Source organism: Amphibalanus amphitrite, unplaced genomic scaffold, assembly GCF_019059575.1.
Source record: "Amphibalanus amphitrite isolate SeventyFive unplaced genomic scaffold, NRLGWU_Aamphi_draft 000016F_arrow, whole genome shotgun sequence".
NCBI lineage: Eukaryota > Metazoa > Arthropoda > Thecostraca > Balanomorpha > Balanidae > Amphibalanus > Amphibalanus amphitrite.
Window position 1 is genome coordinate 525,420 of NW_024881512.1, and position 26,884 is coordinate 552,303.

At 48.6% G+C, this 26,884-nt stretch overlaps 1 protein-coding gene across 10 annotated transcripts in view; it reads left to right on the forward strand.

Annotated features, from left to right (window-relative positions):
* The first annotated feature begins 1,980 nt into the window (after window positions 1–1,980).
* LOC122387045 (kinesin-like protein KIF21A) overlaps window positions 1,981–26,884 on the forward strand; it is a 56,728-nt gene continuing 31,824 nt past the window's right edge. For 5 of the 10 annotated variants that reach the window (XM_043376881.1, XM_043376899.1, XM_043376889.1 and 2 more), the window contains exons 1-2: window positions 2,084–2,200; window positions 2,624–2,688. In XM_043376881.1, the coding sequence (XP_043232816.1) occupies window positions 2,651–2,688 (38 nt within the window). In that variant the 5' untranslated portion in view covers window positions 2,084–2,200; window positions 2,624–2,650. Of the gene's footprint in view, window positions 2,201–2,623; window positions 2,689–26,884 lie in introns of all 10 variants that reach the window. The other 5 variants (XM_043376907.1, XM_043376915.1, XM_043376847.1 and 2 more) reach the window with 2 other exon arrangements.

Sequence of the window (26,884 nt, forward strand, 5' to 3'; positions counted from 1 at the left end):
ATTCGTATAGCTAAACTGTCACCAAGCTATCCATATAAATTGACTTCACCCAAAATATCGGCAAGATTCTATTAAAATATGAATTCAAATATGGCGGCTTGCACTGCCGCGTGCGTTAGGCTCCGCCCATAGCTCCGCCCACATGCGTGACGTCATTCGTGTTAGTGGACACGCAGAGAGATAGGGGACGACATGGGCCTGCTATGCACGTAAATACCTCTCAATACCTACCAATAAACACTGCGCCTTGCACCCCGCGCGGCTCGCGTATATTCGGATGCAGTATGAGTAGAGCATGGGTCCCGAAAAAATCTTCAGAAACTAGAGAAATTCTCGCGGCCACCGGCATTTAGGCGATCTGCTCGTGCTTTTGTCACTGGAGCGCTTCTTTCACGGAGATTGCGCCGGCCGCCTGCAACGGACGAAAAATACACGGCTTTGCAATCCGGCTGATCGTGGGAAAATACAGCCGGAGGTCTCGGCTCTATGCAGGTATACCACCGGGAGAGATGTATTTATTGTATAGTATATACCACTGGCTCGATGTATAGCCTGCAAGTTGGCTTTGGTGCAAACATGTCAAACAGGGTATAGGGCGGATCGATGTAAGCAAATCAGACGTTCAATTGACAATTTCCGATTCTTATTCGATAATTACGACCAATTATATTTTATTTTGGGAAGTGTTATTGGGACCGGAGCAATAAAATCTCATTTTCCCCTGTCTCCTTACCTATCTCCCAAACCCCTTGCTCACGATCATCTTTCCTCTCTTTAGGTATCAGTCTCCTTCCCGTCCCCCCCGAGTCTCTGACAAGTAATATCCATATCTCTAAGTCTTTTCCTTCATCTGATCCTCCTTTCTCTCACCACCCTTCTCTCTCTCTCTCTCTCTCTCTCTCTCTCTCTCTCTCTCTCTCTCTCTCTCTCTCTCTCTCTCTCTCTCTCTCTCTCTCTCTCTCTCTCTCTCTCTCTCTTTCTCTCTCTCTCTCTCTCTCTCTCTCTCTCTCTCTCTCTCTCTCTCTCTCTCTCTCTCTCTCTCTCTCGTCCGTCTGTCCATCTCTTTGTCCGTCTCTCCGTCCGTTCGCCCGCCCTTCCGTCTCTCAGTCCGTCCGTCCGTCCGTTCGTCTCTCCTCTCCGTCCGTCCGTCCGTCCGTCCGCCCTTCCGTCTCTCAGTCCGTCCATCCTTCCGTCCGTTTCTCCATCCGTCCGTCCATCAGTCACTCTCTCCGTCCGTCCGTCATCAGTCTCTTCGTCCGTCCATCCGTCTCTCCGTCCGTCCGTCCGTCTCTCCGGAGGTGCAACTTTTCCCAAATAGTTCTTGGAACGTCACACAGTATATCGAACCCACATATTACATAGAGGTGCAACTTTTTCAGGTCCCACGTTCACCACGTCCAACGTTCTAACAGGTCCCAATTTTCCTGCCTTTTGGGTCATTGACCTGACCTGGAAGGTCAACCGATGACCAAGGACCTTAAAATTGGGTATCATCGGCTTCCTCTCGTCACGGGCAACACGCTGGTTTTATCCGCGAAGCTCTAGCTTGATCATGAGCGAAACGGCAAGGGGTTATACCTTATACGTTCGCGGCTGGAAAAAACACCTATACGGGCGAGGGTCAAGTTGAAAGTATTAACTTGGTTCAAAACGATGATGTAGATAAGTTAGTTATTTAAATCTAAATATCCTATGACGAGAGCGATGGACATTTTTGGTATGCAGTGTTATCCATTGAAAACAGGTCAAAGCTATCGAGTTTTTAATTTAGTGGTCGCCGCTTACTAATCATGCGGCATACACGCCGCACATAACCGCCAATGCCGCAACGCAGCTTAAATTTCGAAGTAAGCATTTAGTCTCACCCGCATTCATATGGTACCCGTCGTGTGTGTCCGAGAATTTCTCTAGCTTCTGAGGAATTTTTCGGGACCCATGCTCTGCTCATACTGCATCCGAATATACGCGCGCGGCTCCGATCGCGCGTCCCTGCAACGGTGAAGGGTTTCCTTTCCTCCTCCGCCATGTAATATGGCAGCCCAGTTCAGATGCCGTTCGCTTTGTTTACAATCAGTCGCGCGCCGGGCGCCGAGTGAGGTGGTTGTATTGTCGGGTCGAGCAGTGATGGTGGGGTAGACTGGTGCTTCGTGAATCTGTTGAGTTACATTGTGAAGAACGACGAGTTAAATAATATTTGAAGGTGAGTCCCGTGCTTGGTCCATGCATATGAGCTCGAAATTGAATGGTAACACACTTCCCTTTTTTTCTTGTTCGAAGAATAGTCGAATAGTCTCTGATGGTCCTGACATTGACATGAGGTGAGTTTCTGACATGTTCAATTCATACAGGGCAATGGTTCAGAACCTCAGTGCCATGCACAGAAAACAATAATAAAATGGAAGCACTGCAGCTGGGCCATCGTCTTTCCCGCAACGAGTATGAGCACTGAGCAGCACTTGTCATGACGATGATGAGAATAGAACGGGCACAGTGTATATAAATACGGGTGAGTACGGGTGATAAAGACGGGTAAGAGTACGGGTGTCATTTGTCATTCAGCCTGCAGAAAACACCTCCCATCTAAGTCAGCCCTCGGTTTGACGTGTCCTTGGCTATGTTTCAGCGGAGTGACGGCGGCGGCGCAGCCAGTATGGCCGACGGGGAGGCCAGCGTGCGGGTCGCCCTCAGGTAAGGCGCCCAACGACGACTCACTGACGGCATCATGCAGGTTTTCAACAACAGACCACGGTGACTATAAATACCTCCTGTCTGGTCTATAAATAAGCAACAGACCTCCTGTCCAGAAGTCAGGGGCTCTGTCGCCATTCCAGGTCGCTCCCCGTCGCCATGAGTCTGGTGTGACCCGTGACATGATGACCGTGACCTTGACCTGCGGCCATACAGCTGTGAGCCGTTCAGTCCGGTATCAGGATCTGTCCCGAGTCCCGTCCCCTGTCCTAGGACGAGGAGCGGTTCGCAATGGCCTGCGAGCTTTCGGTGCTGGAATGGGAAGTGAGAAAGACCGGAGTTCCCTTGAAGACCTTTCGGAGATGTCGTAGGTGTAGTTGATTTTGCTAGTACCCCTGTCGCTTCTTGGGGTATCTCCGGCTCCCTGCCTACCCTTATGCTCGGCAATGTTCATTTTGCGCTCCCTGGGTGGCCAATGCTATTGACCACCCTCAGGCCTCAGGGGACCACGCCCGGTACTAAACAGCAGACAGAATCGATCCTGGGTCCGATACCCGCTAACAAACACCATCGCCTCAGACAACGCTCCGCCGACTGAGCGCCATAAATGCACTGGGCCGGTGACTGTAACGGGCCAACTGACCCCGCCCGGGGCGCTCGGCTGGCTCTGGCAGCACTCTTTCCAGACTACAGACTGCTGCCTGCCGACGGACAGCAGTCAGAGCCTCAGCAGCGTGAGCACGGGCCGTCTATTGCGGCGCCGGAGGGGGTTACCCGGTGCCTACCTCCGCTGAGCAGCGAGCGGTCGACAACTGAGGCTTTGGGGCGCCGGCCAGCTCCGGATCAACTATTGACCGCTCCCGGGAGAGCGAGAGAGTGCCACCGCACCGGGAGGCGTCCACCGCTCCTCCCTCCTCTCCCCTCCGGCCGAAATCAGGCGAGAAATCGCAGCTGGCGTGGCTGATGACCGGTAGTCCAACCCGGTCTGGTCTGGTAGAATTGGTCTGCCGTGACCAATGTGTGGGAAATCGAACAGACGTTTGGTCCGGTCTGTGGGTGGTCTTCTGCCCTTACTGCAGCTGGCAGCTGGCATACTCCAATGTGTGACCAGCACACACCTCCCGCCAATAGCTGTTGCTGGGTCATGGCTGGCACCCAGCTCGGACGCTGGCACCCCGGGCTGGCGCGCCATTGAAACTACAAGGTCGCTCTCCCGTCCGGCCCGCCAGCCGGCCGGCCGGACGGACGGCCGCGTGGACGGACTATGGGGACAGCGTCCGCCGTCCGGTGTAGGGGACCGGAACGGCCGGCAGCTTTGGCAGTGCGCTGAGCGGCGTCCACTGACCGCCGGCAGCGTATTTGCTATGAATGCTGTCGCTGGACCGTGCACGCACACACTGCACAAAGCACACACGGGCTGGGAGTCATGGTGGGACCGGGCGGACGCCGGACGGCGCAGGGTAAATTCACCAGACCGGCAGCGTGCTGTGTGTCTCCAACGGGCACAGTGTGGGTGCCGAGCTGAGTCATACCAATCAACGTGGCTGTTCCCAGGTGTGACTGCAGTGGAGGTCAGGCCAGGCGGGGGTGGGGAGGTGGAGGGGGCAGGCCAAACGGGACGCTGATTTGTTGACGGGGCAGGTTTGGTGTGAATGTATGGATTGAGTGGGTGAGGAAGGGGACCGGTTTGGTGTGAATGTATGGATTCAGTGGGTGAGGCTTGGGATCCTAACGGCGAAGTACGGCAGGCTGCCGTGCGATAAACGCTGCACCGTTGAAAACTGATCGAGTTCTGCAGCTCGTCTGCAATGTCGCGTTGCAGTATGCCCGCTGTTGCCTTTTTCACTCAGATCGTGGCGTTTACTTTGCAGCCCCGTGTTTTTCGCGATCGAAGCGACTTGTATAAAAACGTTAGGTCGTTTGTAAGCACTGGATATGGTTCACATGTCCTATTCCATCCTAGCGGAGGCAGCCCTGCCGCCTCCATTTAGCTGTTGAGCACCATCGGTCTCTGACTTGAGCTACGGGTCCGTGGATGCTCTCTCCATATACCGGCATTGGCACGGCGCGCGGGTCGACCAGGTCAGACCAGGACAGGTGCCGTTTCTTACTGGTTCTCTGGACTCTGAGCAACACATCGCATGCTTGCACACTGAAATATCGTGCCATATAGGCCTCTCAGCGCTTTAGATCCCTGGATCCCAACGGTACTCATTGAGGCTCTTGGACTGCTGGGTTTCACGGACCGTGGCTGGCTAAGGGACGGTCCTGGATGGTTAGCCCGCGCGCCGCACCCTGATGTCACCGCTGCACTATGGTTGGAAACGGCCTCACGGATGGCCGGGGGTCAACGCGAAAAAAATGTTTTGCCCATAACTTGTTAATGCGTAGACCGACTGCGATGAAACTTTGCATAGGTATACCAGTGTCTTTCGTGCATCATACAGTAACTCAGAAATGACGAGGTCACGTCACGTCACGCGTGTGTGACGTCATCATTGCAAGTATGTTATAAGTCGCCTATGTCTTTCGTTATGTTATCGATATCGTGAGGCATTTTGAACATGTTTTGAATACTGCTATTACTGAATGGATATTGTTGTTATGCTTTAGGGCGAGAAATAACAACGTAGTGACGCACAGTGTCTTACTATTGGTCATAAAGGGTCAAAAATTTGGAGAAAGAGTATTTATGATTTTTTTTAGATTGGGCAAAAAAGTAAGAAATAAAATGACGATCAAATGACAAAATATGCGTCAGATTAACCCGGCAGTTGCTGGGGTACTTCCCCATCCGCCGTTTGCCGGGGGGGGGGGGGGCGTTCAACGCCCCCAGCCGATAACTCGCGAACAAATAGGCGCAGCGAAACGCACGAGGCGCGGCAAACGAAAGAAGAACGCGACGAGACGATTCACATGAATACTTTAAAGCTGAATTTCGAGGTCAGAGGTCGGGTCAAGGTCAGGTCAAACACTTGAAATCGGGCTTTCAGTAGCATGGACTTTAGAACCTCGCAATCGGTGCCTCGCGTTTCGCGTTTCGATTATATCGTCATCAGTTGGTCCTAAATAAATTCAGTCATCAGTTGGTCCTAAACAATCTGTCACAACTGTCACAACTGTCACAACCCTTCATATAAGTGCTAAAAGAGTGTCAGATCAATGTAGGGGTCAGTCAAACATAGGCCACTGGCCAGGGTCAAAGTCAGGTCAATCAGGTAAGCACATAACCCCGAAAATTAAAACTGGTACCTATTCGCAGCCCATGCATGACACATGTTTTATGGGTACTTTTGGGCGTAGAACACGATGGTGACATTCATTTTATCATACGAGTACGTGGCTGGTTGAAAAAGATCAATTTCAGAAATGCATGCATCATGGTCGTGAAGTAGTCACGAGAAATTGCCAACATTCAGTTCAAGATTTTGGAAAATGTAGAACGATGATCAAAAACCATAGATAGCCATTTGATTTGCCATGGTATTGGCAGTGTAATGGCGTTTACAGCATGTCTGTATGTCTGCTCTGTCGGTGGATATCCATATCCATACTCCAGGATATCCATACACGTTTGCACGATATCCATACACCAGGTGCAGGGGCGAGCAGTTACTTCTTACGAGGGGTGCGGAGTCGAAGTCAGAGTCGGAGTCAGAGTCGGAGTCGGAGTCAGAGTCGCCCAGAGTCGTGGCAACGAGCCAGGAGTCTGAGTCGGAGTCGGGGTCAGTCAGGAGCCCGCAGTGGAAGTCGGAGTCGGTCCGAATCGGAACAGCTCCATCACGACTCCGAAACACTGGCAGGGGTCCGGAGTCGGAGACAGAGTCGCCCGGAGTCATGGCAACGAGTCAGGAGTCGGAGTCGTAGTCGGAGTCGGAGTTGGCGCCACCACGACTCCACAACCCTGCTTCTTACCATTATTTATAAGGATAATCGATTGCAAGACTGACGAGCCGACCTGGTGCTAACGAAGCGACGGGTAGGTACGCCTCGGGAGATGAAGCTTCACGGACGATTTTGCGCACAAGTGCGCAGTCTGCTTTTACGTTCCCCTTACGCAGAATTGAACAGAGATTCATTCTGCCAAAAAGCTCAATGGAGGTCGATGGAGAACTTTTTGTATGTCCAATGAAACATAAACGTAATTTTGCAAATATTGTTGTGGTGACACTGCAAACAGAATGCAATGCCGTTCCTGATTTTGAACACGCATGGGAAAAAGAGTCACTCCACTCGATAGCCAACATAACAAGGATTATTTTGATATATAATAATCCAGTTTTACAACGTCATGGAGGTACTCCACATGCTATCACCAGCGTGGTTGTTTAAACCTTTGACGGCGCACCAAAAAGCCACTATCAGAAACTCCCGATTCCACGTACAATAATGGAGACTAAATGCGCAACTAAATAATTTTTTCTGCCCAATTCAAAACATTCCATCAATTTCCAACAGAATGACACCCCAAATATACATATATTCCGAAATTGCCCACGGCCATCCGTGAGGCCGTTTCCAACCATAGTGCGCTGTCCGCCCGCTCAGACCGGCGTGGGCTCATCCGCAGCCTAGGCCTGCGTGGGCTCGGATAGCAGCCCCACCCGCCATAAATGGTCGGCTTCTGAACTCCTGATGACGTCATCAATACTGTTCGACCGACCAATGAACGGAGGCCTCCGACCCACCACGCCGGTGACGAATCCGTTGAGCGGGCGGGTCCCTGGAAACGATTATTTGCATAATGGTTTTCGGCTGGTGATTTCACCTGTTCGCCGGGGCTCCGACTTGGCTGCTGTTGACGGTTTCAAGGAACGGATTGTTATACAAACAACTCCCTCACCTCAAACACAGTACCATTGCGCTGTGTTGCAGACGTCAGTCAGTCAACTATTTGAGCGACGATGGTAGCCACTAGCCATGCATAGGCGGCGGAACGGGGAGGGCACCGGGGCACCGTGCCCTCCTTTGGTTTTGACATTTTAAGATTAGCCCTATGGGCGTTGCATGGAAAGAATGGGACCCAAAAGTCGGCAGTGCCCCCCCCCCTTAATTGAAGGTGTTCCGCTGCTACTGTAGCCATGGGGCAGTTTCTCCGTGTTTCTCTCAACTTCTCAGGTCTTCGGTATAGGCTGGGCCGTAGGCACACACCTCGTGGTCGCTACCATGTGTCGTGTTGCGGCTATACCAATTATAAACAGATATATTTTCACCGTGAATAATTGCATATGTCCGTGGCTTGGAAATTCACTTTCGTCGGCAGTTTGGACAGCGTCGCTTCCGCTGGGAAATTAGCGGTTTGTTTCACCGAGAATGGTGGAAAGCTGGCGACCGAGGCGCTGCGACCCTGGAGCCTGGAGGGATTATCTCATCATTTCTGACAGATCGTGTGCCCGGCATGTCTCTAGAAAGGCTGAATACATGTGTTTTAGTTATGAAAATTAGAAATGAGCATTGCTGTGATGTGTGTCTATGTAAATGAGAACACAATGCTGCATGTAGCTATGCTGATCAAATTATGTTGTACAACTTGGGAGCTTGATGAGCTGCTGTAGCTCTCACAGCTCATTACCTAACTCCGCAGTGTTCGAGATCCTAATAACAACGCCCTGTTAGAACACACACGACATCCCCGAGTGGTTTGCCAGCTCGGCCCGGCCAATAGACTCTGCCGCACTGCGCAGCCCGGGGCACAGGCTGTGCGCTCAGCTGAGTTTTGGCGGGAGGGGAGGGGACATATCGAGCGGTGCCACGTGCTGTGCCCTCCAGCTGTAGGGGAGGGGAGGGCAGAGGGAAACACTGCAAATCGATGCCCGTGACAGGGCCCGAGGGGATGCCGAAGGGGGATGTCAGAACCGCGGGCTGCTGATCAGCCGTCAACAAAGAAACGGGATAGGGGACCCTGGTCCGCGAGAGGCATGCTGAGACTGACAAACTCGACTTATTTCATTCCCAGAGCAGTGAGCACAGTCACATGGTGTTATTTATACGATTTTGTGCCCGTGGTGAATTGGGGTTAAAGTCATTGGCTACGTTTCTCCTGTCTCAATCGGCTCGTCTCTCCAACGCTCTAAAGAACACAGGTATTCTAAAAAAAGACTCTTCCGACGGGGGGGGGGGCAAAGTCGATCGGAAGAGTTGGGTTGCAGCCCCGATAAACAGGCTCAGCCGTGATATCTCAGTGGTGGACTCCAGTGCTCGACAGCTGAGTTCAGTCGTTACCAGGTGCCCTAAACACCGACGACTGTAGCGGAGGACCGACTCACTGACGGCCTGTCGGTGTGTGACGGCCGTGACGGGTCACCCTACCGTGACGGTGTGACGCGCCGCCGGCGCCAGCTCCCAGTGTGACTCACTGCAGGGGTGGCGGAAAGGGGCGCAGGAACACGGACGGCGGTCAGGGGCGCGATGTTGGCTGTCATAACATTGATTTTTGGAGTGAGTGTCCCTGTGCATTCCTTATGATGTTTGACCTTTTGTTATACATATATCTGCAACGCCATGCATTAGGTTGTACAAGCTCTTATACTTTTGACCATATGCAATAGCTAGGTCTCGTTGAGTTGTTAATTAGACTTAAACATTTTCAATCGTTCACTAGTTTTTAATCGTGCGAATTCAGCTTTCACTCATGCATCACAGCGCGACAATTTGCTGTTTCAACGTGCGACCTGCGTGTCTTGTCTCTATTCTTAGTGTTCAAGTAACACCCGAATATCTTCGTTTTCCCAGAAAGGTGACAACTCATTTTAGCACATAGTGATGCTTTGCCCGGCAAACTTGCTGGGAAGATTTCGATACCCCGGAAAATTGCGCTAAATGTTCGCACGACTGCAGGGAGGCCCGCTTTCACGTCTGTCAAGACAGCCTCAGATTCAGATTCACTTTCAGAATCACATTCGGACCCCCTTAGATTTTCATAAAAACTGGTCCATAGGTACAGTTTTGGACGCTGATTCCAATGGTGAAGTCTGTTTTTCGCCACATGTTATACTTTGGCCCCTAGAGGCATTCAAAGTTTTTTTTGGGGCGAAGGGGGACCCCCTTAGATTTTCATAAAAACTGGTCCATGTGTACAGTTTTGGACGCTGATTCCAACGGTGAAGTCTGGTTTTCGCCACATATTATACTTTGGCCCCTAGAGGCATTCAAAGTTTTTTGGGAGAAAGGGGACCCCCTTGGATTTTCATAAAAACTGGTCCATGTGTACAGTTTTGGACGCTGATTCCAATGGTGAAGTCTGTTTTTCGCCACATATTATACTTTGGCCCCTAGAGGCATTCAAAGTTTTTTGGGGCGAAGGGGGACCCCCTTAGATTTTCATAAAAACTGGTCCATGGGTACAGTTTTGGACGCTGATTCCAATGGTGAAGTCTGTTTTTCGCCACATATTATACTTTGGCCCCTAGAGACATTTAAAGTTTTTTTGGGGCGAAGGGGGACCCCCTTAGATTTTCATGAAAACTGGTCCATGTGTACAGTTTTGGACGCTGATTCCAACGGTGAAGTCTGTTTTTCGCCACATATTATACTTTGGCCCCTAGAGGCATTCAAAGTTTTTTTGGGGGAAGGGGGACCCCCTTAGATTTTCATAAAAACTGGTCCATGTGTACAGTTTTGGACGCTGATTCCCATGGTGAAGTCTGTTTTTCGCCACATATTATACTTTGGCCCCTAGGGTATTCAGATTCACTTTCAGAATCACATTTGGACCCCCTTAGATTTTCATAAAAACTGGTCCATGGGTACAGTTTTGGACGCTGATTCCAATGGTGAAGTCTGTTTTTCGCCACATATTATACTTTGGCCCCTAGAGGCATTCAAAGTTTTTTGGGGGCGAAGGGGGACCCCCTTAGATTTTCATAAAAACTGGTCCATGTTTACAGTTTTGGACGCTGATTCCAACGGTGAAGTCTGTTTTTCGCCACATATTATACTTTGGCCCCTAGAGGCATTCAAAGTTTTTTTTGGGGGGGAAGGGGGACCCCCTTAGATTTTCATAAAAACTGGTCCATGTGTACAGTTTTGGACGCTGATTTCAACGGTGAAGTCTGTTTTTCGCCACATATAATACTTTGGCCCCTAGAGGCATTCAAAGTTTTTGGGGGAAGGGGGACCCCCTTGGATTTTCATAAAAACTGGTCCATGGGTACAGTTTTGGACGCTGATTCCAATGCTGAAGTCTGTTTTTCGCCACATATTATACTTTGGCCCCTAGAGGCATTCAAAGTTTTTTTTGGGGCGAAGGGGGACCCCCTTAGATTTTCATAAAAACTGGTCCATGTGTACAGTTTTGGACGCTGATTCCAACGCTGAAGTCTGTTTTTCGCCACATATTATACTTTGGCCCCTAGAGGCATTCAAAGTTTTTTGGGAGAAGGGGGACCCCCTTGGATTTTCATAAAAACTGGTCCATGTGTACAGTTTTGGACGCTGATTCTTATGGTGAAGTCTGTTTTTCGCCACATATTATACTTTGGCCCCTAGAGGCATTCAAAGTTTTTTGGGGCGAAGGGGGACCCCCTTAGATTTTCATAAAAACTGGTCCATGGGTACAGTTTTGGACGCTGATTCCAATGGTGAAGTCTGTTTTTCGCCACATATTATACTTTGGCCCCTAGAGACATTTAAAGTTTTTTTGGGGGCGAAGGGGGACCCCCTTAGATTTTCATGAAAACTATTCCATGTGTACAGTTTTGGACGCTGATTCCAACGGTGAAGTCTGTTTTTCGCCACATATTATACTTTGGCCCCTAGAGGCATTCAAAGTTTTTTTTTTGGGTAAGGGGGACCCCCTTAGATTTTCATAAAAACTGGTCCATGTGTACAGTTTTGGACGCTGATTCCCTTGGTGAAGTCTGTTTTTCGCCACATATTATACTTTGGCCCCTAGGGCATTCAGATTCACTTTCAGAATCACATTTGGACCCCCTTAGATTTTCATAAAAACTGGTCCAAGGGTACAGTTTTGGACGCTGATTCCAAGGGTGAAGTCTGTTTTTCGCCACATATTATACTTTGGCCCCTAGAGGCATTCAAAGTTTTTTGGGAGAAGGGGACCCCCTTGGATTTTCATAAAAACTGGTCCATGTGTACAGTTTTGGACGCTGATTCCAATGTTGAAGTCTGTTTTTCGCCACATATTATACTTTGGCCCCTAGAGGCATTCAAAGTTTTTTGGGGCGAAGGGGGACCCCCTTAGATTTTCATAAAAACTGGTCCATGGGTACAGTTTTGGACGCTGATTCCAATGGTGAAGTCTGTTTTTCGCCACATATTATACTTTGGCCCCTAGAGGCATTCAAAGTTTTTTGGGGCGAAGGGGGACCCCCTTAGATTTTCATAAAAACTGGTCCATGGGTACAGTTTTGGACGCTGATTCCAATGGTGAAGTCTGTTTTTCGCCACATATTATACTTTGGCCCCTAGAGGCATTCAAAGTTTTTTTGGGGCGAAGGGGGACCCCCTTAGATTTTCATAAAAACTGGTCCATGGGTACAGTTTTGGACGCTGATTCCAATGGTGAAGTCTGTTTTTCGCCACATATTATACTTTGGCCCCTAGAGGCATTCAAAGTTTTTTGGGGCGAAGGGGGACCCCCTTAGATTTTCATAAAAACTGGTCCATGGGTACAGTTTTGGACGCTGATTCCAATGGTGAAGTCTGTTTTTCGCCACATATTATACTTTGGCCCCTAGAGGCATTCAAAGTTTTTTGGGGCGAAGGGGGACCCCCTTAGATTTTCATAAAAACTGGTCCATGGGTACAGTTTTGGACGCTGATTCCAATGGTGAAGTCTGTTTTTGCCACATATTATACTTTGGCCCCTAGAGACATTCAAAGTTTTTTTGGGGCGAAGGGGGACCCCCTTAGATTTTCATGGCCTCTAGGGGCCAAATTATAATATGTGGCGAAAAGCAGACTTCACCGTTGGAATCAGCGTCCAAAACTGTACACATGGACCAGTTTTTATGAAAATCTAAGGGGGTCCGAATGTGATTCTGAAAGTGAATCTGAATGCCCTAGGGGCCAAAGTATAATATGTGGCGAAAAACAGACTTCACCATGGGAATCAGCGTCCAAAACTGTACGCATAGACCAGTTTTTATGAAAATCTAAGGGGGTCCCCCTTCCCCAAAAAAAAACTTTGAATGTCTCTAGGGGCCAAAGTATAATATGTGGCGTAAAACAGACTTCACCATTGGAATCAGCGTCCAAAACTGTACCCATGGACCAGTTTTTATGAAAATCTAAGGGGGTCCCCCTCCGCCCCAAAAACCTTTGAATGCCTCTAGGGGCCAAAGTATAATATGTGGCGAAAAACAGACTTCACCATTGGAATCAGCGTCCAAAACTGTACCCATGGACCAGTTTTTATGAAAATCTAAGGGGGTCCCCCTTCGCCCCAAAAAACTTTGAATGCCTCTAGGGGCCAAAGTATAATATGTGGCGAAAAACAGACTTCACCATTGGAATCAGCGTCCAAAACTGTACACATGGACCAGTTTTTATGAAAATCTAAGGGGGTCGCCCTTCCCCCAAAAAAACTTTGAATGCCTCTAGGGGCCAAAGTATAATATGTGGCGAAAAACAGACTTCACCGTTGGAATCAGCGTCCAAAACTGTACACATGGACCAGTTTCTATGAAAATCTAAGGGGGTCCCCCTTCGCCCCCAAAAAAACTTTGAATGCCTCTAGGGGCCAAAGTATAATATGTGGCGAAAAACAGACTTCACCATTGGAATCAGCGTCCAAAACTGTACCCATGGACCAGTTTTTATGAAAATCTAAGGGGGTCCGAATGTGATTCTGAAAGTGAATCTGAATGCCCTAGGGGCCAAAGTATAATATGTGGCGAAAAACAGACTTCACCATGGGAATCAGCGTCCAAAACTGTACACATGGACCAGTTTTTATGAAAATCTAAGGGGGTCCCCCTTCCCCAAAAAAAAACTTTGAATGCCTCTAGGGGCCAAAGTATAATATGTGGCGAAAAACAGACTTCACCGTTGGAATTAGCGTCCAAAACTGTACACATGGACCAGTTTTTATGAAAATCTAAGGGGGTCCCCCTTCGCCCCAAAAAAACTTTGAATGTCTCTAGGGGCCAAAGTATAATATGTGGCGTAAAACAGACTTCACCATTGGAATCAGCGTCCAAAACTGTACCCATGGACCAGTTTTTATGAAAATCTAAGGGGGTCCCCCTCCGCCCCTAAAAAACTTTGAATGCCTCTAGGGGCCAAAGTGTAATATGTGGCGAAAAACAGACTTCAACATTGGAATCAGCGTCCAAAACTGTACACATGGACCAGTTTTTATGAGAATCTAAGGGGGTCCCCCTTCTCCCAAAAAACTTTGAATGCCTCTAGGGGCCAAAGTATAATATGTGGCGAAAAACAGACTTCACCGTTGGAATCAGCGTCCAAAACTGTACACATGGACCAGTTTTTATGAAAATCTAAGGGGGTCCCCCTTCGCCCCAAAAAAACTTTGAATGCCTCTAGGGGCCAAAGTATAATATGTGGCGAAAAACAGACTTCACCATTGGAATCAGCGTCCAAAACTGTACCTATGGACCAGTTTTTATGAAAATCTAAGGGGGTCCGAATGTGATTCTGAAAGTGAATCTGAATGCCCTAGGGGCCAAAGTATAATATGTGGCGAAAAACAGACTTCACCATGGGAATCAGCGTCCAAAACTGTACACATGGACCAGTTTTTATGAAAATCTAAGGACGTCCCCCTTCCCCAAATAAAAACTTTGAATGCCTCTAGGGGCCAAAGTATAATATGTGGCGAAAAACAGACTTCACCATGGGAATCAGCGTCCAAAACTGTACACATGGACCAGTTTTTATGAAAATCTAAGGGGGTCCCCCTTCCCAAAAAAAAACTTTGAATGCCTCTAGGGGCCAAAGTATAATATGTGGCGAAAAACAGACCTCACCGTTGGAATCAGCGTCCAAAACTGTACACATGGACCAGTTTTTATGAAAATCTAAGGGGGTCCCCCTTCGCCCCAAAAAAACTTTGAATGTCTCTAGGGGCCAAAGTATAATATGTGACGAAAAACAGACTTCACCATTGGAATCAGCGTCCAAAACTGTACCCATCGACCAGTTTTTATGAAAATCTAAGGGGTCCCCCTCCGCCCCAAAAAACTTTGAATGCCTCTAGGGGCCAAAGTATAATATGTGGCGAAAAACAGACTTCACCATTGGAATCAGCGTCCAAAACTGTACACATGGAACAGTTTTTATGAAAATCTAAGGGGGTCCCCCTTCCCCCCAAAAAAACTTTGAATGCCTCTAGGGGCCAAAGTATAATATGTGGCGAAAAACAGACTTCATCGTTGAAATCAGCGTCCAAAACTGTACACATGGACCACTTTTTATGAAAATCTAAGGGGGTCCCCCTTCGCCCCAAAAAACTTTGAATGCCTCTAGGGGCCAAAGTATAATATGTGGCGAAAAACAGACTTCACCATTGGAATCAGCGTCCAAAACTGTACCCATGGACCAGTTTTTATGAAAATCTAAGGGGGTCCAAATGTGATTCTGAAAGTGAATCTGAATGCCCTAGGGGCCAAAGTATAATATGTGGCGTAAAACAGACTTCACCATTGGAATCAGCGTCCAAAACTGTACCCATGGACCAGTTTTTATGAAAATCTAAGGGGGTCCCCCTCCGCCCCAAAAACCTTTGAATGCCTCTAGGGGCCAAAGTATAATATGTGGCGAAAAACAGACTTCACCATTGGAATCAGCGTCCAAAACTGTACCCATGGACCAGTTTTTATGAAAATCTAAGGGGGTCCCCCTTCGCCCCAAAAAACTTTGAATGCCTCTAGGGGCCAAAGTATAATATGTGGCGAAAAACAGACTTCACCATTGGAATCAGCGTCCAAAACTGTACACATGGACCAGTTTTTATGAAAATCTAAGGGGGTCGCCCTTCCCCCAAAAAAACTTTGAATGCCTCTAGGGGCCAAAGTATAATATGTGGCGAAAAACAGACTTCACCGTTGGAATCAGCGTCCAAAACTGTACACATGGACCAGTTTCTATGAAAATCTAAGGGGGTCCCCCTTCGCCCCCAAAAAAACTTTGAATGCCTCTAGGGGCCAAAGTATAATATGTGGCGAAAAACAGACTTCACCATTGGAATCAGCGTCCAAAACTGTACCCATGGACCAGTTTTTATGAAAATCTAAGGGGGTCCGAATGTGATTCTGAAAGTGAATCTGAATGCCCTAGGGGCCAAAGTATAATATGTGGCGAAAAACAGAATTCACCATGGGAATCAGCGTCCAAAACTGTACACATGGACCAGTTTTTATGAAAATCTAAGGGGGTCCCCCTTCCCCAAAAAAAACTTTGAATGCCTCTAGGGGCCAAAGTATAATATGTGGCGAAAAACAGACTTCACCGTTGGAATTAGCGTCCAAAACTGTACACATGGACCAGTTTTTATGAAAATCTAAGGGGGTCCCCCTTCGCCCCAAAAAAACTTTGAATGTCTCTAGGGGCCAAAGTATAATATGTGGCGTAAAACAGACTTCACCATTGGAATCAGCGTCCAAAACTGTACCCATGGACCAGTTTTTATGAAAATCTAAGGGGGTCCCCCTCCGCCCCTAAAAAACTTTGAATGCCTCTAGGGGCCAAAGTGTAATATGTGGCGAAAAACAGACTTCAACATTGGAATCAGCGTCCAAAACTGTACACATGGACCAGTTTTTATGAGAATCTAAGGGGGTCCCCCTTCTCCCAAAAAACTTTGAATGCCTCTAGGGGCCAAAGTATAATATGTGGCGAAAAAACAGACTTCACCGTTGGAATCAGCGTCCAAAACTGTACACATGGACCAGTTTTTATGAAAATCTAAGGGGGTCCCCCTTCGCCCCAAAAAAACTTTGAATGCCTCTAGGGGCCAAAGTATAATATGTGGCGAAAAACAGACTTCACCATTGGAATCAGCGTCCAAAACTGTACCTATGGACCAGTTTTTATGAAAATCTAAGGGGGTCCGAATGTGATTCTGAAAGTGAATCTGAATGCCCTAGGGGCCAAAGTATAATATGTGGCGAAAAACAGACTTCACCATGGGAATCAGCGTCCAAAACTGTACACATGGACCAGTTTTTATGAAAATCTAAGGACGTCCCCCTTCCCCAAATAAAAACTTTGAATGCCTCTAGGGGCCAAAGTATAATATGTGGCGAAAAACAGACTTCACCATGGGAATCAGCGTCCAAAACTGTACACATGGACCAGTTTTTATGAAAATCTAAGGGGGTCCCCCTTCCCAAAAAAAAACTTTGAATGCCTCTAGGGGCCAAAGTATAATATGTGGCGAAAAACAGACCTCACCGTTGGAATCAGCGTCCAAAACTGTACACATGGACCAGTTTTTATGAAAATCTAAGGGGGTCCCCCTTCGCCCCAAAAAAACTTTGAATGTCTCTAGGGGCCAAAGTATAATATGTGACGAAAAACAGACTTCACCATTGGAATCAGCGTCCAAAACTGTACCCATCGACCAGTTTTTATGAAAATCTAAGGGGTCCCCCTCCGCCCCAAAAAACTTTGAATGCCTCTAGGGGCCAAAGTATAATATGTGGCGAAAAACAGACTTCACCATTGGAATCAGCGTCCAAAACTGTACACATGGACCAGTTTTTATGAAAATCTAAGGGGGTCCCCCTTCCCCCCAAAAAAACTTTGAATGCCTCTAGGGGCCAAAGTATAATATGTGGCGAAAAACAGACTTCATCGTTGAAATCAGCGTCCAAAACTGTACACATGGACCACTTTTTATGAAAATCTAAGGGGGTCCCCCTTCGCCCCAAAAAAACTTTGAATGCCTCTAGGGGCCAAAGTATAATATGTGGCGAAAAACAGACTTCACCATTGGAATCAGCGTCCAAAACTGTACCCATGGACCAGTTTTTATGAAAATCTAAGGGGGTCCAAATGTGATTCTGAAAGTGAATCTGAATGCCCTAGGGGCCAAAGTATAATATGTGGCGAAAAACAGACTTCACCATGGGAATCAGCGTCCAAAACTGTACACATGGACCAGTTTTTATGAAAATCTAAGGGGTCCCCCTTCCCCCAAAAAAACTTTGAATGCCTGTAGGGGCCAAAGTATAATATGTGGCGAAAAACAGACTTCACCAAGGGAATCAGCGTCCAAAACTGTACACATGGACCAGTTTTTATGAAAATCTAAGGGGGTCCCCCTTCCCCCAAAAAAACTTTGAATGCCTGTAGGGGCCAAAGTATAATATGTGGCGAAAAACAGACTTCACCATTGGAATCAGCGTCCAAAACTGTACACATGGACCAGTTTTTATGAAAATCTAAGGGGGTCCCCCTTCGCCCCAAAAAAACTTTGAATGCCTCTAGGGGCCAAAGTATAATATGTGGCGAAAAACAGACTTCACCATGGGAATCAGCGTCCAAAACTGTACACATGGACCAGTTTTTATGAAAATCTAAGGGGGTTCCCCTTCCCCAAATAAAAACTTTGAATGCCTCTAGGGGCCAAAGTATAATATGTGGCGAAAAACAGACTTCACCATGGGAATCAGCGTCCAAAACTGTACACATGGACCAGTTTTTATGAAAATCTAAGGGGGTCCCCCTTCCCCAAAAAATCTTTGAATGCCTCTAGGGGCCAAAGTATAATATGTGGCGAAAAACAGACCTCACCGTTGGAATCAGCGTCCAAAACTGTACACATGGACCAGTTTTTATGAAAATCTAAGGGGGTCCCCCTTCGCCCCAAAAAAACTTTGAATGTCTCTAGGGGCCAAAGTATAATATGTGACGAAAAACAGACTTCACCATTGGAATCAGCGTCCAAAACTGTACCCATCGACCAGTTTTTATGAAAATCTAAGGGGGTCCCCCTCCGCCCAAAAAAACTTTGAATGCCTCTAGGGGCCAAAGTATAATATGTGGCGAAAAACAGACTTCACCATTGGAATCAGCGTCCAAAACTGTACACATGGACCAGTTTTTATGAAAATCTAAGGGGGTCCCCCTTCCCCCCAAAAAAACTTTGAATGCCTCTAGGGGCCAAAGTATAATATGTGGCGAAAAACAGACTTCACCGTTAAAATCAGCGTCCAAAACTGTACACATGGACCAGTTTTTATGAAAATCTAAGGGGGTCCCCCTTCGCCCCAAAAAAACTTTGAATGCCTCTAGGGGCCAAAGTATAATATGTGGCGAAAAACAGACTTCACCATTGGAATCAGCGTCCAAAACTGTACCCATGGACCAGTTTTTATGAAAATCTAAGGGGGTCCAAATGTGATTCTGAAAGTGAATCTGAATGCCCTAGGGGCCAAAGTATAATATGTGGCGAAAAACAGACTTCACCATGGGAATCAGCGTCCAAAACTGTACACATGGACCAGTTTTTATGAAAATCTAAGGGGGTCCCCCTTCCCCAAAAAAAACTTTGAATGCCTCTAGGGGCCAAAGTATAATATGTGGCGAAAAACAGACTTCACCGTTGGAATTAGCGTCCAAAACTGTACACATGGACCAGTTTTTATGAAAATCTAAGGGGGTCCCCCTTCGCCCCAAAAAACTTTGAATGTCTCTAGGGGCCAAAGTATAATATGTGGCGTAAAACAGACTTCACCATTGGAATCAGCGTCCAAAACTGTACCCATGGACCAGTTTTTATGAAAATCTAAGGGGGTCCCCCTCCGCCCCTAAAAAACTTTGAATGCCTCTAGGGGCCAAAGTGTAATATGTGGCGAAAAACAGACTTCAACATTGGAATCAGCGTCCAAAACTGTACACATGGACCAGTTTTTATGAGAATCTAAGGGGGTCCCCCTTCTCCCAAAAAACTTTGAATGCCTCTAGGGGCCAAAGTATAATATGTGGCGAAAAACAGACTTCACCGTTGGAATCAGCGTCCAAAACTGTACACATGGACCAGTTTTTATGAAAATCTAAGGGGGTCCCCCTTCGCCCCAAAAAAACTTTGAATGCCTCTAGGGGCCAAAGTATAATATGTGGCGAAAAACAGACTTCACCATTGGAATCAGCGTCCAAAACTGTACCTATGGACCAGTTTTTATGAAAATCTAAGGGGGTCCGAATGTGATTCTGAAAGTGAATCTGAATGCCCTAGGGGCCAAAGTATAATATGTGGCGAAAAACAGACTTCACCATGGGAATCAGCGTCCAAAACTGTACACATGGACCAGTTTTTATGAAAATCTAAGGACGTCCCCCTTCCCCAAATAAAAACTTTGAATGCCTCTAGGGGCCAAAGTATAATATGTGGCGAAAAACAGACTTCACCATGGGAATCAGCGTCCAAAACTGTACACATGGACCAGTTTTTATGAAAATCTAAGGGGGTCCCCCTTCCCAAAAAAAAACTTTGAATGCCTCTAGGGGCCAAAGTATAATATGTGGCGAAAAACAGACCTCACCGTTGGAATCAGCGTCCAAAACTGTACACATGGACCAGTTTTTATGAAAATCTAAGGGGGTCCCTCTTCGCCCCAAAAAAACTTTGAATGTCTCTAGGGGCCAAAGTATAATATGTGACGAAAAACAGACTTCACCATTGGAATCAGCGTCCAAAACTGTACCCATCGACCAGTTTTTATGAAAATCTAAGGGGTCCCCCTCCGCCCCAAAAAACTTTGAATGCCTCTAGGGGCCAAAGTATAATATGTGGCGAAAAACAGACTTCACCATTGGAATCAGCGTCCAAAACTGTACACATGGACCAGTTTTTATGAAAATCTAAGGGGGTCCCCCTTCCCCCCAAAAAAACTTTGAATGCCTCTAGGGGCCAAAGTATAATATGTGGCGAAAAACAGACTTCATCGTTGAAATCAGCGTCCAAAACTGTACACATGGACCACTTTTTATGAAAATCTAAGGGGGTCCCCCTTCGCCCCAAAAAACTTTGAATGCCTCTAGGGGCCAAAGTATAATATGTGGCGAAAAACAGACTTCACCATTGGAATCAGCGTCCAAAACTGTACCCATGGACCAGTTTTTATGAAAATCTAAGGGGGTCCAAATGTGATTCTGAAAGTGAATCTGAATGCCCTAGGGGCCAAAGTATAATATGTGGCGAAAAACAGACTTCACCATGGGAATCAGCGTCCAAAACTGTACACATGGACCAGTTTTTATGAAAATCTAAGGGGTCCCCCTTCCCCCAAAAAAACTTTGAATGCCTGTAGGGGCCAAAGTATAATATTTGGCGAAAAACAGACTTCACCGTTGGAATCAGCGTCCAAAACTGTACCCATGGACCAGTTTTTATGAAAATCTAAGGGGGTCCCCCTTCGCCCCAAAAACCTTTGAATGCCTCTAGGGGCCAAAGTATAATATGTGGCGAAAAACAGACTTCAACATTGGAATCAGCGTCCAAAACTGTACACATGGACCAGTTTTTATGAAAATCCAAGGGGGCCCCCTTCTCCCAAAAAACTTTGAATGCCTCTAGGGGCCAAAGTATAATATGTGGCGAAAAACAGACTTCACCCTTGGAATCAGCGTCCAAAACTGTACCCTTGGACCAGTTTTTATGAAAATCTAAGGGGGTCCAAATGTGATTCTGAAAGTGAATCTGAATGCCCTAGGGGCCAAAGTATAATATGTGGCGAAAAACAGACTTCACCAAGGGAATCAGCGTCCAAAACTGTACACATGGATCAGTTTTTATGAAAATCTAAGGGGGTCCCCCTTCCCCCAAAAAACTTTGAATGCCTGTAGGGGCCAAAGTATAATATGTGGCGAAAAACAGACTTCACCATTGGAATCAGCGTCCAAAACTGTACACATGGACCAGTTTTTATGAAAATCTAAGGGGGTCCCCCTTCGCCCCAAAAAAACTTTGAATGCCTCTAGGGGCCAAAGTATAATATGTGGCGAAAAACAGACTTCACCATGGGAATCAGCGTCCAAAACTGTACACATGGACCAGTTTTTATGAAAATCTAAGGGGGTTCCCCTTCCCCAAATAAAAACTTTGAATGCCTCTAGGGGCCAAAGTATAATATGTGGCGAAAAACAGACTTCACCATGGGAATCAGCGTCCAAAACTGTACACATGGACCAGTTTTTATGAAAATCTAAGGGGGTCCCCCTTCCCCAAAAAAATCTTTGAATGCCTCTAGGGGCCAAAGTATAATATGTGGCGAAAAACAGACCTCACCGTTGGAATCAGCGTCCAAAACTGTACACATGGACCAGTTTTTATGAAAATCTAAGGGGGTCCCCCTTCGCCCCAAAAAAACTTTGAATGTCTCTAGGGGCCAAAGTATAATATGTGACGAAAAACAGACTTCACCATTGGAATCAGCGTCCAAAACTGTACCCATCGACCAGTTTTTATGAAAATCTAAGGGGTCCCCCTCCGCCCAAAAAAACTTTGAATGCCTCTAGGGGCCAAAGTATAATATGTGGCGAAAAACAGACTTCACCATTGGAATCAGCGTCCAAAACTGTACACATCGACCAGTTTTTATGAAAATCTAAGGGGGTCCCCCTTCCCCCCAAAAAAACTTTGAATGCCTCTAGGGGCCAAAGTATAATATGTGGCGAAAAACAGACTTCACCGTTAAAATCAGCGTCCAAAACTGTACACATGGACCAGTTTTTATGAAAATCTAAGGGGGTCCCCCTTCGCCCCAAAAAAACTTTGAATGCCTCTAGGGGCCAAAGTATAATATGTGGCGAAAAACAGACTTCACCATTGGAATCAGCGTCCAAAACTGTACCCATGGACCAGTTTTTATGAAAATCTAAGGGGGTCCAAATGTGATTCTGAAAGTGAATCTGAATGCCCTAGGGGCCAAAGTATAATATGTGGCGAAAAACAGACTTCACCATGGGAATCAGCGTCCAAAACTGTACACATGGACCAGTTTTTATGAAAATCTAAGGGGGTCCAAAACTGTACCTATGGACCAGTTTTTATGAAAATCTACGGGGGTCCGAATGTGATTCTGAAAGTGAATCTGAATCTGAGGCTGTCTTGACAGACGTCCCGCTTTCGACCGTCCGCTTTTTATTCAGTTTGTCGGGCTCATCGCTGGGACTTGGGCGATAAGTAACCAGCTTCCTGAACGGATCATCGGATCATCGGCACACCAGGAAGTCTCCGTTGATGATATATCGCATACTACTTTTAATCCGATAGTATTTCCTGATTCTGTCCAAATTCTGCTAGGATTGTGTGATCGACTGAATCGGTTGATGGAAAGTGGTATTATTTTCACAAGACGATTGGAGCCGTCAGAGCAGTGGAATTATCGTTCAGTCCACAAGTCCACAAATTTTATGTTTAACTTCACAGGTAGTAGTATCCACAGCTCCTCATTCGACAATTCTGCTTGTGCATAATTCCACAGGCTCACAGGTCCATAGTCAACGGCTCAGCTCCACCGTTTCACGGACTTACAGCCCGCGGCAGCAGCAGCTGTTTACCTGTGTGAGTCACTCACCTGTCGATGTGCTGGGCGTGGCCGGCCGGCTGGACAACGGGGCTCGAACGGGACCGAGCAGGCGCGCTCCCACCTGAGTTCGGTGCGCCAGTCTGGCCAGTGTTCTGTGGAATGGAATGGTGGGGGGGGGGGGGGTAGCCGGGTATCGGGATATCGTCTTGATTCTAAGGACACGGTTCTGGCTGTGCGTAGTCATCCGGAGCTTGCTTTAAGAGTGTGTTTCAACACCTCTCTTGCGGTTTTATGGTTCGTTGCAGTGCCTTTTTCATGGATGTAAGTTGCGATTTATAGCTGATGTGTGCTATTTATGGGCCAATTTAGAGTTGATCGGTGATCCCCGCCCCGGTGTAGACCGGCAGCAGCCAGCAGCTGCAGTTGCTAGCCCAGCCCGCACCGCCCCACTCGCCCGGGCTGGACGGCGCGGCAGTGAGCCGGGCCGGACCCGCGCAGCCGCCCGCCGACCCGCATAAATTATGACCAATAATAACGGTAACCCGCATCCACGTCGTATTTTTACCGGACAAACGCTGGAGGCTCTACCAACCTCGCTGGAGGCTCTTCGGATCGGCACTGGAGGCTCCACCCGGGGTGTTGCTCAGGCCTGTTGGCCGACTGCCGAAAGCGACCTTGGATTGGCGACTCATATCCCTAAGGGCAATTGCAGCCTGCCGTTAATGCAGGGACATTAAGTGCACCGTCATTAACCTGGCTGTAATAGGCTGATCGCTCGGCGTTTCATTCGACTCCGGCGCCGGTGTTTGAATACGACGAGTTATGGTGGCTTCGCATGCGAATCCATGTCATTTGTATGTATTGCATGATTATATACTCTCCACTCTCCAGTGATCAACATTATGCTCACTCGTGTCTTTGAAGGTGGCCAACGATACCGTGACGGCTCTATCTGATGATGGACGCGGCCTTCAGTGTCGTGCCGCATGGCCAATGACCATGGCGTGTTTTATTGTTGACGACGTGCTTGTGAATGTCACGTGGTTACCTTCCGGTCAGCTGCTCGGTCCTCTGCCAAATATAACGGTCACCCGGTTGACATGACAACCCGCTGAGCTTGCTGCCGACACCACCCGTCCGCAACAATGACGTAAAACTGAGTGTGACGTCGGCACCGGAAATAAACCTGGCGAGTCGGCGGCCACCGGGGTGGATCGGCCCGCTGAGCGGCGACGGACGTGCGGGTCACTGGCACAGTGGCACACATACGAGACTGCGGGTCGGCTCCACGGGGAACAGAGCGAGGGATTGAGCGGCGCACAGCGAGCGGACACACTCATGCTAAAGGACGGCAAAGTATGGCAATTTAGCATGCGATATGCCATAGTCCCGGTGGAGCGTGATACTTCGAGCATTGGTCATGCGGGCTTAATGCCTATAGCTGGGTTCTTACTGGTTTAATAACGCTCCGTCGGACAAATCTTCCGACGGCATCCGGCAGGTCTCATGGTTGCCATGGCAACGAGCCGCATCGATCGTGACGTATCTGTGGCTCCGATGTTGTGTCTAGGCTCTGTGGCTCGCCACGCGGGCGCCGAACTTCGTACCAATCTGCGCTGCGATTCCCGCTGACAAGTCATTCAATTTTATCCGTCCCTCAGCTTTTCCAATACCGGCAACTGTGCATCGTAAAATGACTCATTTCGTCATCCCGAAACGTGCTGCGTCATATTTACTGATGTCGCTCATCACGTTTGTACTGCAGGGCTGAGGCTGAAGCGAAAATGGGATGCCATTTCGAGAGCACGGGACATCGCTCTATGAAATGGTCCGTCATTCTGGGTCATTTTCCGGTGTGCTGGGCCACGCAGATCGAGTTTTATTTGACCTCCACTCTGTGGTCTGCGTATGTGGAGTGGTGAGTGGCGATCGAACCACTTAACAGGGTGTGTGGATAGGTGGAGAGGGCGTGGTTGCTGCCCTCATCTCTGGGGAGAGTGGCAGGTAGGTGGGAGAGAGAAAGAGCGCGCAGAGGGAGGAGGTCAAACCGAGACCCACGCCCGGGCTGGCCGGCAGACGCCGTGTGGGACGAGGTCATGGGCGGTGGTCTACGAAACACGTCATAGGCCTCCAGAATCTTCCGGCTCTGGAACCATCAACTTCCACAGTCATCGTCTCGCTGGATACAGCAGCTTTTGAGGCAGTGGGTGATGAACAGCAGCTTCTAGACCCAGCGGCCGTTGGGGCCATCGGCCGGCTATCCGGCGCGATTTTGAATGGCCCGGTCGCTCCCGGGTCGTTAGTCGTTGCAGACGGTCAGTGGTGCTAAACAATTTCTCGCTGTTTTACACATAACCGGTGTTGTGAGCTCGTCTGTATTGTTGAAACGGACTGAACCGTAAAAAGGCTGCATTGCGATTTGGAGCAGTCAGCAGATTATGGGCTCAAAGCCTCCGCTCTGTCCTCATTTTAGCGGGCTGTCGCAGTCCTGTGGAGCTCTCATCGCCACTGTGCCTCTCCGCTGTGTTCGAGCCGCCGGGCCGACGATGCTGTTGGTAACAGGTGTGATCTGTGTGCCGTGTAACCCGGCCCACAGGTGTCAGCGGGGGCGGCCCGCCGTACCGCTGTGGGGGTGAATCTGAGCTGGGGACGGGTGTATTGGGTGTGGGTGCGGGTTGTGGTTGTTTTAGTGAGTATTGGGTGTATTGGTCAGATGTCTGTGGGCTGTGACCCTGACCTCTCGTCCCAGCTGGACCAGCGGGTGCCGTCACCACCTGGTGAACCAGGGACAGTGCAGCCCACCGCTCCCCTCTCACTCCCCCCGGTCTCTGATGGTCTCTCCGATGGCCCGTGGGACGGACGAACGGACACGCCCAGTGGGACTCATTAGGACCGGGGGTCGTGTCGGCCGCGATGGTCCCCCGCGTCCAGCATATCTGGACAGAGACTGGTGTGTGCCTGTGGGCTGGTCCGACGCGGTCGCAGATGACTCGATTAACGATGGTCACTGAAGGTCACTGAGATCCCGAGGTCAAGGTCAGCCCTGTCGGTTTCACTGTCCCAGCGAAAGTCATGGGCGAAAAGTCGCTCTTACTCTCTCAATAGACTGTGTGTCGTTCGGTCCGTCTCGACCATCCGCTGGCACAAGGAACTGTATGCTCGCCTTATTTTGCTGTATGAAACTGTAACCCTACCGGGTCGGACCGCCCGCGGGCACACGGTGGTGTGCCTGGGAACGGGGCCGGTCCGGTCTCAGGCTGCCGGCGACGCCGCTCTTCCCGCCCGGGGGCTCCCTGCGGCCTGCAGGAAGGCGGCAGCGGTGACAGCGGCGCCGTGGCTCACACAGGGGCGTCTGTCTGTCCCTAGTCCCTACAGTGTGGGATTGGGAGTCAATGGCGTCATTGTCCACATTTGATTAGCTGTAGATCTTGACTAGGAGTGGGCTAGAGGACAGCTTACCTAACCCTGGGACGGGTTAGAAAACTAGGCGCTTCCTGTCGCTTTTTTTTTGTCCCTCCAACCCATATCCGTCGCTGGCTCGAGTCGGGCGCGTCACGGTTGTGTGGGCCAGCCTCGACCTAATATGGTTCGTCACAGGTGTGACGCAACCCGGCACAGGTGTGACGTGTGATCAGATATGACGTCATCACCGAGGGGAGCGGCATGGAATGGGTGCCGCACATTGGTGGGAGTCAAAGGCTCAGTTACTGCGTTCAGGTGGAATCAGTGATTCTAGC